Source organism: Ambystoma mexicanum, chromosome 7q (genome assembly GCF_040938575.1).
Source record: "Ambystoma mexicanum isolate Mex_15411 chromosome 7q, UKY_AmexF1_1, whole genome shotgun sequence".
Classification (NCBI taxonomy): Eukaryota; Metazoa; Chordata; class Amphibia; order Caudata; family Ambystomatidae; genus Ambystoma; species Ambystoma mexicanum.
Window position 1 is genome coordinate 173,657,078 of NC_090941.1, and position 12,957 is coordinate 173,670,034.

The 12,957-nt window shown below is 41.9% G+C and overlaps 1 protein-coding gene across 9 annotated transcripts in view; it reads right to left on the minus strand.

Moving 5' to 3' along the window:
- Nucleotides 1–8,498: 8,498 nt before the first annotated feature.
- The window catches only part of FARP1 (FERM, ARH/RhoGEF and pleckstrin domain protein 1), a 1,178,254-nt gene continuing 1,173,795 nt past the window's right edge, over nt 8,499–12,957 (minus strand). For all 9 annotated transcript variants that reach the window (XM_069640745.1, XM_069640749.1, XM_069640747.1 and 6 more), the window contains exon 27: nt 8,499–9,920. In XM_069640745.1, the coding sequence (XP_069496846.1) occupies nt 9,839–9,920 (82 nt within the window). In that variant the 3' untranslated portion in view covers nt 8,499–9,838. The remainder of the gene's footprint in view (nt 9,921–12,957) is intronic.

The following is a 12,957-nucleotide window of genomic DNA, read 5'->3' on the forward strand; positions in this document are numbered from 1 at the left end:
TCATTAAGCTAGTAATCATAGGAGTCTTTGGCAAATACCTCTTTGAACTGCATGAATATCTTCCTCAACTCATCCCTTTCTTCAATTGTGCAAGCATCTGTAGCTTGACTTTGTTCCTCTACCATTTTAGACAATTCTGGGAACTGCTCTAAAGGAGGGACTTCTGTGCTTTCCTCTAGCTGTGTGGCAGTGTCTCTTTGGAGAGACCCCACCCTCCAATATCTTGGCACATCAGCTTCCATTTCAATTTGCTGTATTTCTTTTTGTGTTCCTTTTTTAATTCACACACTTTTAATAGGATGCAATTATCCTGATGACCGCTAATCACATCCTCTGATTCATAATGGTAAACAGACTGAATCCTGAAAATCTCCTTTGTTTTACAATCTAATGACTCTGGCAACTCACCGTGAAGTGACATAGCTTTCAAGGATGTTACCAATAATTGGGTTATCTCGATCAGCAGTGTAGTGGGATTCTTGCACTGCCAACCCTAATACTGTACCTTGTGCCAAATAAATGTCTTGGCATCCCTCGTTACTCAGAAGTATTCAAATGGGGCCATCCCCAATCTCTATTAATGGTGTATATTCACATTCCAACCCTTGCTGGCTTAAGGATTATTTGAGGCACAAAAATGCACAGGCCCTTGTATCTGTAGTCCCTTTCTGTACTTTAAAGCTATTGCAAATTGCCTTGTGAAAGAAGGAATGATAACATCATGCTTTACTTGTAGCTCAATTTCATATGACATTATTTGTGCACAATGGTAAGCTTTCCTTCTGTCCTCAAATTCAGGTGCTGCTCCACCCAGTCTAGACCAAACATTTTGATTCAAGAAATATAAAACCATACTCACTCTATGCATGATGTCATTTCCCAAATAGAATGTATTCATGGTACCACTTTCATCACAATGTATGGATTGTAAGCTTTTGGAACCAATTGTGACTCTCAACATGCCTCTTCCCACAATTCTTTGCCCCAAATCAGGACCATTAAGCCCAAAGATTTGTAGATTTTTTTATTTTAAAACTGGTTATCATTCCTTTATCAAGCATCTTTTTAAACACATTTTAATTGATGAAACTCTTCCTGCTCTAGTGCCAACACTGCTTCAATCATTTCTGGATATCCATTCACATGCACAGGATTCCAGGCCGGACATTCATTCATATGTTTCTGCAATTGTTGAAATATATTTTTCCTGATCTGAAGCAATATTTTGTTTACAATTTGTTTACAGTGTTCCTCAGATACAAATGCTATGTGTTTTCATCTACCTGTGTTTGGCCGTTTTTCTTGGTGTCCAAGTACATCTCCAAAGATTTTCTTTTTATCCTTTTACTTCATCCTGGCACATGAGAATGACAGTGGCACTAGGCACACAACCATTCTGAAGATACACCTCCCCTGCACTCTCTGGCCAAAAATAAACAGAAACCTAAAAAGGTAATGTGCCAGAGTAACAGTGCAAAAGAATGCCACACCATTTCTAGATCAAAGACCACAACAGCCCATTTACCCCATCAGTGACAGTCTCTTTAGGCACTTTGTTCCTATAAGGAATGGTATCTCTTCAATGGGTGGGACTACCACCTCCTGTCTCATTCTATACCTCCCCATCTTGATGTTACTGAAGGTGACCACTTCCACTGGTATTTCCTCCCCAGTGAAATTAAACACAATTCCTTCACTCTGCCTCAACTTCAGTATGTCTTGTGGGGATCTCCCTTCATTTATGCTATGCATTCATTTCCTTGAAACCACTGTTGCCTGTGCACCTTTATCAAACATTGCAAATCTAGTACACCTCTCTTCAACACTAATAGGTGCATACCTATCCTTGCATTCTTCAAGTATGCAACGAAAGTGCAAATTATTGCTGATCTCATGGCTTACTCTCTTCAGGCCTGCCTGGCTTCTTGTTAAGCGAAGGGGCACATGACATTACATTTTACCCCCCTTTATGCACATCTTTTTCAATTTCTTTATTCATTTTTCTATTCTGAGAATTCATCTGGGGCATTGCTATTGACTGCCCTTCTGTCCCGGGACCACTAGTATTCACCCCCCATTCCTCTTCTGCTCCCCCCGTCCCCCACCACCTGGATCCCATTGACTTACCTCCACTCTGGAACTCAGTTCTTTATTTTCATAAGTGTCATGTGGCAGAACTTCAGTTTCTGGTGTGTGACACCTATTTTTTGCATCAGACCTGTTATTCCTGCCTTATGAAACATCTGTGGCTCAAAATATTCCTCAGCAAATTCATCTTCATATGATCTATGATCCTTGCAATGTTATCTTTTCTGCGAGGAATATTCTGCACTTTCACTCAGTTGCTGCTTCTGTACTGCACAGTTTCCCTAACTGCTCAGACAAAATGTGTACCTGTGGCTCCAAGCACTGGAATCTGTCCATCCCTCTCTGCTCTAGGCTGGTACTGGTTGAGTTCACCCTAATCGGACCTTTTCTGGCACCTCTCAGGAAACTGTATCCTGTTTGTTTTTCCACTCAATTCCCAGGGCACACAGTCGGGAGCGTGGGGCGACCACCGTCTGACCATGGTCAACCTGTGGGGAGGACCGAGCATAATGGCATGGTGCAGAGTTTACATTATGTCTCATTTTGCTGAACTTGTTCAGTTTGTTGATTTCCAATGTCAATGTACCTATCTACATACCTTGGTCTTGCCCAATTTCCATATACCATTGTAGCAGGGTCAAATCTACTCTGGGCCCCCAAGACCTTGTATGGCCCATTATACGTCTGATTCTGGGTATTATTTGGCCCCATCATATCATAGCAAAATACCACCCTTTGGCGAGAACCAAGATACCGAAGACTAATGCATGAGCTTCTGTCATTGGGATCTACAGATTGTTTGCAGTGTTGCTGCCTTCCCTTGCACCGCCACGCCCCTCTGATTATGTGGTATGTCATTCCTTTTTTGAATTTGAGCTGTCTCCAATGACATCTTCCCAGATGTTAACCTCTAGAGCTGCAGGAGCAGATTCTTCAGATTTTTATTTGGGTTTCTAATTCCTGACCTCTCCCTTCTCATGAGGGGATTGTTCCATAGATTTTAGTGGCTTGTTCAATGATCCATTCTAATGTCTTATCCCTATTAAATTCACGGGCTAGCTGAGAAAATATGCCAAGCTGCAGTATGTAGAAAAACAAACCCAACACTAGATATCCAAGCAAGATCTAGTGTTGGGTGGTGGGGGTTAAAAGCGGGTTATAGACGGACATCCTCTCACTCAGCCATCTTGGCCACACCCCTAACTCATCTTTAATATTGTTTTAAACATTCTATGAAGTCGGGTGCCAACATGCCACATTAATCATGTCAAGGTTGGGTGTGTAATCTGTTGATGCAGTTGTGTTAATAAGGTTGGCCTTGATGAAGCATAATGGGTGGTTTCATTGCCATGCACAGTAGATGAGGAAGCCTGACTTATCTTGCCAGGTCGGTGCATCCAGAGGGAATTACCCAATAACCGCTATTCTGGAAACCGGGAAGTGAATATTGGGCATATTAAATCATTATTTAAATAAGTTCATGTTTGGTATCCCATTTGCTGAACATGTGCAGTTTTCCTCCTTAACAAAAGTCACTTGGTTTATCAATTTAGGGTTTTGATATGTATCCTTAAGGACACCATGCAGTGTCTGCTACTTTCTTCACTTGATTTGATGTTTTTGTAAAAGGATTTATGTAATTATTTTGTATATGAAAATGTCTCATTCGAAAATGACAAGTTTGAAATACCCGGAACGAAATAATCACGCACATCACCCCCACACGCTATCCCCCCACAGCTCCCTTACCAGCTGTTCATCTGTTTGGCTCTTTATCTCCAACATGATTCCAGCCTCTCAATTTTTCTCTGCAAACTTTATTTTCTCCCCCACTTTCCTTTTTATGGAAGCAGGAGACCCCCCCCCCCCCCTGCCACCTCCGAATTCCATTAATGTCGAGTAAGGAGAGCAGGGGACACTCATGCCACCCCGGAATTCCATTAATGTAGAGTAAGGAGAGCAGGGGACACTCATGCCACCCCGGAATTCCATTAATGTAGAGTAAGGGGAGCGGGGGACATCCCTGCAACCCTTACTCTACATTTATTTTCCATTCTTTTGTACAGTGCCAAATTCAGAATTTTCAGTTTTGATTTTTTGGCTGCTGATTTATTCAGTGGATACCTTTTTGAAACACCCACAAAGATTAACTGAATCATATAGAGGCACAGATGATCTTAGAACGACGTAGCTGAATAGAATAATTGATCAGAAAAAGGTCAGTTTGTCAGAGAGAGCTATACCATGGAGACATAAGACGTCTAGATAGCCTATTTATTTAAAAAGGAAAGATTTAAGGGCTCTTCGAAACTGGTAGAATGATTCACGAGTCCTGATTACTAAGGGAATACTATTCCAAAGCTTAGTGCTCTACACAGCAAATCTTCTGTCTCCTCTTGTAACACAACGAGATCGGGGAATATTCAGCAGCAGTTGATCCCCTGAACATAAAATCCTATTCAATTGATAAAGTAAGTTTGTCCGCTGAATGATGGGGCAGACCCTACAAACTCTTAAAAATTCAGCAAGCAAGCTTGAACTTGATCCTGTCATCCACTGCCAGCCAGTGGAGGGTCCGGCGGGCAGTCGAGACATGGGTAGATTTACTCAGACAGCAAACCAGTCTACCAGCTGCATTTTGGGCCCTTTGCAGTCTCTGCCACTGCTCAACTAGGATTCCAGCAAGAAGGCTGTTGCAGTAGTCTAAATGCGAATGTACTAAAGACCCCACTGCAACAGCATGGTCACTGTTTGGGATAAATGCCAAAACTTGTCGAAGCAGGCGCAAGGAGCAAGATACTGCCTGAATCTTGGCACTGACCTGACTTTCGCTCCCAAGACTTGCCTGCCATATGCATCCCAGATTCTTTATTTTGGAGGCTAATTTAGGTTCAGCTCCCAGGAAGCACGTTAAGGCTGCGTTTAGGCCCAAAAAGGGCAACCTCAGTCTAGGCTGTATTTAGCTGCCGCTCATTTGCCAACATCCAGGGGCTAACTTCCTCAAGACATTGATTGGCCCTAAGAAATGTTTCATCAGCATTCTTTATTTTGATAAAACTGATGTTATTGGCACAAGAGTCAAAATTAATCCGACGACACCTCAGGATAGTCATCAATGGCTGCAAATAATGATGAAAAAGCAAGGGGTTCAACAGGGACTCCTTTTCAATAAATCCCTGTAGTTGGCTGGTGACAACTTTCTCCAGCAGTTTACCTGGCCAAGGGCTACCTGCAATAGGTCAATCGTTTTGCAACACAGATGGATCCAAATTCGATTGTTTCAATAGGGGCGTAATAATAGTTTTAAGGTCCTGAGGCACACTACCTTGTCCCAAGGATTTACTTATTAAAGCTGTCATAAAGGAAGCGATCGTCAAAGCTAGATGCTTCACAACACATGCTGCCAATGGGAAGAAGATATAATTAGTGGGTTTAAGTTGAGTAATTAGTCAAAATACTTTGTCCTCCAATACTGGACTAAAATCAAAAAGAAGCGTGCACTCGGCAACCACCAATTGTCCTAAGAGACTATGTCCAACCTGATTTGGCCCTTTATCAGGAGGCCATTGAAGGCTCAAGCGAATATTACCTTGAGTTATTTCTATTTTTTTTAAAAAAAATAATTAAATAGGTTAGCCAGCCTCAGTGATGGTTCCATAGAGAAGGAGGTGCAGCTTGGGTGACAGATTAGAGATGACTTAAGAGCGTTCTAGGATGATTCTTTGCAACATCAATTTGTGTGCGAAAATAGGCAGATTTGGCTCTATAAATCACCTGCTTATGCCACTGCTACTTCCGATCCCAGGCATGCACAGCACAGCTTCTCGCCCTCTCCACACTTCCTTTCCTTGTCGGCTGGCCGTATCCTCTCGACTGAGGATCTCGTGGGTTTCAGAAGCTTCTTCCTTTCTTGCTAGTTTGAAACTTCCAGGCTTCACGTTCCCTGGATGCTAATCCTTCTTCCCTTATAACTTGAGTTTCCTAGGCCCTCCCCACTCTCCATGACTCGCTTGATCTTCCTCTTCCAAGTATGGTTGGCTTTCAACCATTTGACAATCTCTATGCCTTCTTTCTCTTCTTTTCAGTGTTTTTGACTTCATGTTTGTCGTTGATGTCACAATAGCAAACAAACTTGTTTAGGATGATTTTTCTGAAGTCCTGATGGTATGAGGGGCTAATACGAAAGGGGTCAGGGAGTCATTATGTTTTGTTGAGGATATACACAGCATCCTTCCAGTAGCATGGCTTTTAGGGCCCTGGGACACCAGTGTTTGAGCACCATGCTTCTGTGTTATTTACATCACTGCAAGTTTTGGGGACATATGCACCGGAGTGACTGTAGATGTGAGGGCACTCAGATAGCCAATGCTCTGCGTGCCATGCTGCTTCTTTTCCTGGGCCCTTTTGGTGGGTACATCTTGAGATGGGGCGTAACTTTAAAAAAGCATTGTGCATATCCTGAGAGGGCTGGTGTGATTCACCATGCACTGAGCCGGTAGTTGCCGCCATGTTTCAGGACACTTTTTCTGGGCCTTCTCCCTCCCCCATTGATTCAATCACGTCAATGTAGGGTTCCACCTCCTCAGGCGCTTCGGAAGTGTCCACTGCACATTCTGACCAGTTCCTTTCCACTTTTAAAAGTTTGGGTTTTAAACGTTTTATATTTATTTAATTTGCAACGCGCACATACAACCCAGAGGCATTGAGGTGCTGAATACACATGACAAATCTCTTCCACATGACCCTGTGGTAGGCATTGAATAAAGTCTGCGTGCAACGACCTTGGGAAACTCGAAATGCACCTTCGACAGAAATTAAATGGTGTCTTTTGCAAGAGGCATCGTCCCACTGGGAGTTTGAGACCATATATCTTCATAAATATTTAGTACCTTCATAGCACCTGCTCCAGTCAGCAGCAGAGGCTCCACAGGTTGGCAGCGCTGAAGCCTCAACAGCAGTTATTGCAATTAATTCTTCCACGCCTTCACTCGGTGGTAGAGCAGATGGTGGAAAGAATCTTAAGGTGTAGACTTTGAGGAGCATTGTAGGAATCCGGTGCACGTCATACAAAGCTAATGGGTAGAGAAACGCCTGTGTTGATGTCTATTTTTTAGTTTCAGTACACAACTTGTAATAATCCAGATAACCACTAGAGGAAAGGCCTAAAACCGGTTCACAAACCCCAGAAAATAATATTAATCCATAATGGAAATCAATGTTACTGTCCCACAAGGAATTTCATAAACTTGTCTCTTACCTCTAAACATTAATACTAGCCAAACAGGCCCGGGAAGAAATAATTGCGATGGCGAGTCAAAATGGCAGGTCTTACGCGATTGATGGCTTAAACTAGTCACAAATGAACATTATTTCTCTAGGTTTATAACAGGAATTTGAGAATGTGAGCAGTGTTGCCTTACTTGGATCTTGCATCAGAAGATACACATTATAAACTACTGCTCTAGGTCAACAGTCTTTATGAATTTACAGACACTGGATCGAGATATTCCATGGCGTATTGTGAACTGTTCAAAATCTGGTGGTAACATTCATTGTTACTTCCCTTTTACACATACCTTTTTTTTAGTGTTTTGGTACATACATCACTGTATAGACATTTTCACTACTGTACAAAAAACATCAAGTACAAAAGGAAAATAAAAACATTCTTCAAAAGAATTAACAATACTTTTTTTCTCCCTTTCTCTTACTTATTGGTACAGAAACAGAAGAGAAAAAAAAAAATCACATTACTCAGGATCAGTTGTACAAGCAGATTCATAGAGTGGACCTGGCAGATTCAGTTTCTCGCCCGAATGATCTAATTCACCCAATTTTTTCATTATGAACACAAGGAAACCACACCTAGCATTTTTGTAAATGTTTCCTATTTCAACAGAAGGATTTCCGTGAATGTTAAAAATAAACTACCGTTTTTACTTGTTTTATGATGAACAAACTGAACCAACTGGTACGCATTTTAATACCATTCCAATCAAAATCCCACTTTGTGTTTTAAAGTGTTAAATGACATATGTTAATAAGATTACTTTAGACTAACCAAAAAAAACCTTTTAGGATTTAATCTATAAAACGAATATGCTTCTCTGCTTTTGCAAGTGCAATGGTGGCTCACGTTTTCACAATTACTAACTACTAACTCTTAAACGCATTTAAAATGAACTCCATCTCTGGCACAGGCCATGCCTCAATGCTATAAACAAAAAAAAGATTCTGCACAACTCTTCCATCACCCAGCACTGCCCCTAGTATTCTAAAACCAGGCTTCAGCACCACTCACTCTCACAGCAACTGACCTCAAGCGCAATCTAATTCCCATTGTGGATTTCTTTGGAACATTGGGGCTTTCATAAATTCATCTGGAAAAATTACTGAACTTATTACACACATTTAAAAACAGACAAATATTTTAATAGCAAGACAACCATGTAACAACTTTATTTTAGGTGCTCAATGGAGTGTCGCCCATGGATGCATAGTGTCAGGTTTACTGGGATATTTCATTATTGATGTACAGGAATCCCACTGTGTGTGAGACGAGAAAAATCAGGATTCAAGCAGATGATTAGAAAAAACATTAAACGGTAGACAACCAGCATGACGGTGGCAAAGGCAGGGTTTGAAGAAACCAGTACAAAAAATCCCCACAGTGGTCTGCTCGTGTTAAACCCCACAAATGGAGGAAAAACACTAGTAGCCCTTTTTAGTGCTTTGTAATCCACTTTGACGAAGCCGTTTTCACAGACGTTTCCACTTTGTTGGTGACCAAAATCAACAATTGACTGAAACCAAAACAAAATAACATACAAAAATCCCACCAACGTCGCCTACTCCGGTATGCCAGACATACTGCTTCCATATTTTTCTCCAAGTACCATTGCACTAGTCCTCTTCATCTTGCAAAAAAACATTCAGGTGGTGAAAGCAGAAAATAAACAAGTCCATTCAAAAAATGAGGAGAAGACTCCTGTGGCTTAACAATATATCATTGGGGTTGGAGGGAGTCAGGGTATGAAACCCGACTTATTGTAAACAGTTTGTTGTACAGTTAGGAAATGGATGGCAACCCCATGACAGATGCATAGAAGGTACACAAGCAATAAGTTATGTTTCAAGCGCCATTAATCAGATTGCCTTCATTATGTAATGTGGGTTTTGTGAAAAGATGTATCGCAGTAAAACAGACTACACTCTACAGATCACCGGAACAAGATCACATTTAACAATTAGAAAAATAGACGGCACATACTTCATTCAGAGAAGTTATTTCTGACAGCAAGACAGCATATGTATTGGTACCATTTTTGTTTTTAAGAAAGTCCTTGAAAAAAAGGGCATTGCATGCCATTTCATTTTTGGCACATGGCAGGCGGCAGCTTCCTTTAGTTTGGCACACGCTCCAGTTTAACATCACAAAAGGAATGACAAAACAGTCCACATAATCCTCTATAAGCTGGCAATGAAACGGGCATGAATATTTCAGTCGGACAAGAGGCGTACTACTAAAAAAAAAGAAAGAAAAAAAAGTCCAAAAAAATAATTCACAGAGGGTGCATTTCCCTTTGATGGTCCCGTAAATGTTGATGCAAAACCATCTTGTCATTCGTTTGTGATTAAAATGACTGTGCTGCTGGTTTTCTGTACAGGTCAATTACAAGGAAGGGATGGCACCAAATTTGTCCTAGAAAAGCAGCCTGGGAAGGTTTGGTGCAGAGCTCAGTGCAGAACCTCAGTAAACGCGAGAATCCTTGGGACTTAAAAGGGGGCCGCGCAATGATGAGCTTGTAGCACTTCGGATCACCTCCATCCATCTGCGGGGCAAAACAAAAAGGAGGTGTTAATATAATGTCCAGAGAGAACACAAAGTATAAAAGTATCTCCCGGGTTTCCCAACCTAATAAGTTATTTGAACATGAGCATATTGAGAGCTTATAGCTATGGAATGCATGGAACCTTTAATGGGTGGTATTTGCATTCAAAATCAATTTGGAAGTCTTTATTTTATTTTCAAATTAGACCATTCTGCTCTCAATGGGTGGAAATGTACCAGGAACCGAATACCCTCCCGTCAAGCATTATACAATTACACCTCATGCCCATCACAAACTTGGAAGCAATCACAAAGAATAGCCCCTATGTGTGCACTATAAGACCATATCAGCACACACCACCATTATTGACGGATTCTTAGCTAATCAGTATGAGGTCAATAATGGTATTGATCAAAAGCAATTGTACTGCTCTAACCAAACAAATACCACCATGGGCGTAATTTTAGGGGGGCAGGGGTGTTTGTCCCCCCCCCCCCCCAACTTTCATGGCACACCATTGTGTCCCCATTCATTTGGCTGGGGCACCTTTTCTTCAGATGTCATGTCCCCCCAACATTTTCAGCAAAGTTACTCCACTGAATACCACAATGTGCTAAGAGCTGTGTGGCCCTCAGGAAGGGTCATTGCCACGCTGGCATTGGCAGAGGTGAAGCATGGCCTGATAAGTTGGGGAGGGGCAATTATTCTAAGGGGCTGGCAATTATCAAGCAAATAATGACCCCTCCCGAGTTCCATTAGCCTTAATTAAAACTTTGGATTAATCTGATTTTACTACATGTTAAAATCACCTTTTGCAAATCCCTTCTGCACCATCAGACTCCACATTGGTACATCGAGGCTTAGAATAGAGATACGTTTGGGAATGTTCTTTAAAGAAACGTTCTTTAAAAATCCTGCAGAAAAAGTTGCCAGACCATCACATCTACCAACACGTACAACGCTACCCCATAAGGAAGAAAACGGAGGCATCGATTTTGATAGCAAATAAGTACTGCCAGGCCCATCTAGTGAACCATTTGGTTATACGACTAGCTGGAACACTCATTTTAAAGCATCACAGTTTGGAAATTAAATACATAACTAAATTCAGATTGTGTAAACTTTACATTACAGTTACTGTAAGGTCAAAATGTAGTTTTCGAAACTCTGTGCTTGTTTTTAAGATGTTCACAATGAATATGCAGTCCTGACACCCCTCTGCCAGGGCCTACCACCCATCCTCTTGTACATATATATGGCTCCACTCTAGTCATTCCTTTGCTGCTACCCACATGACCCATCTTCCTCCATTACCATGAACCGTTTTAAAACACTTATTTTTCATTTTAATGTCTACCTATTTAACTCTTTGCAAACCCTCCATCCGCTAATTCATTCTGTACAGGTGGTTTCTTTTCTTTTTCCAATGAATTTTAAAGTTTCATTTTCAAACTTAAATTTCTGAACTTCGAACCAGATGCCTGTCAATGTCCTATTCCTACTAAATCATGCGGGCCCTATGGGTCTGTAGCGTTACCCACAATTCAAAGTTGTAGTGTTACAGTTAAAGCGTGATATTTCTGACTTAATTGTTTATCTCCGACACTTCTATTGGATCCAGGTAAGAAAGATCACGGGTAGGTCCCTGGAGTGTGCGCTAGAGCCAAACAAAGGTGTAGGTAAAAAAAATAGCCACAGATTCACAGTCACTGGCTGAACCTCCAACACATTAGAGAATTAGTTACTTTGTACTCTTTCGACTTTGACAATGTTGATTTCACAAATAATTACAGGCCCAGCGCATTACCAGTCACTCCACCTTCCAAACACATTCTATTGGATCCATCCAATGTATTCACTACTGATTCTTTCTACCGAGAACGAAACACAGCCAAATAACCTGTTCTATGGGGAGGTACCCACTCGGGCGGGTCTACAAGCATGTTTTAGCTTACTGTACCTTTCACAGCCGAGAAATATGCATTTGGAAATCAGTCTGGTCCCACCCACTTGGGGAGTCCAGCACCGAAATGTTAGGTAATTCTCCTCTGAACAAGAGTGCCAACAGCAACCCCAGACACCCATTTGAGCCTTGTTGGGACTCATCAGTGAGGTAGAGGGGCTCCCAGACCTTTGTATATATGTTTAGGTACTTGAAGTTTCACCCTATGTTACCAAGGGTGATCAGACCTGGTCCCCTTGCTCACTGTGCTTAGAGAGGCATAGCTGAACCTCACTGATGAGGCACAAAAAGGCAGACACGCCTGTCTGGGGTAGCTGTTGGGACTCTTGTTCAGAGAAGAATTGCCTAGCATTTTGGTGCTGGACTGCCCAGGTGGATGCGAGCAGACTGATATGCAAATGGATATTCCTTCTCTGTGGAAGGTACAGTGAGCTAAAATGTGCTAGTAGACCCTCCCAAGTTGACACCTACCCATAGAACTGGTTATTTGGCTATGTTTGTTTTAGGTAGAAGGGCTTCCAGACCTTTGTACCTATGAATATATGTGGATGCCCTGCACACACAGGTACGTTGCCACAGCTGTCATGAGTTTGGTGAAAATGTTGGGTGCTGCATTCAGACGAAATGGAAGCATCCTGTATCAGTGGTGTCAGTTCACAAGGGAAAGACCAAGGCCCTTCCTGTGAGGTTCACAAATGGGAACCTGTGTGTGTTCTTGTGGTACATTCAAAAAAGCCAGTCCCCTTGAAGTGTCGACTGGATTTGTACAGGCATGAGCATCTGAACATTTTCTTTGGAGTGGAAAGAATTGAGAGTGGAGCGGTCTAGCACAATGTGAAGACCATCCAGGTTTTTGGCATGATGCAACATTTGAGTAGAAATGGGGAAACTCCCTCAGAGCTCTCGTTTGCAAGAGACTCTAAACTCCCTGAAAGAGGTAGGGGAGCACACATTTAAGAGGCTGGGGTAGGGATTGGTAGTAGCGTCTGGAATCTTCTGATATGATCCTGGGGTTTGCCGGATCATTCTGCAGCATGCTAGAAAGAAGGCTACTGGACAAACCACAGCAGAATC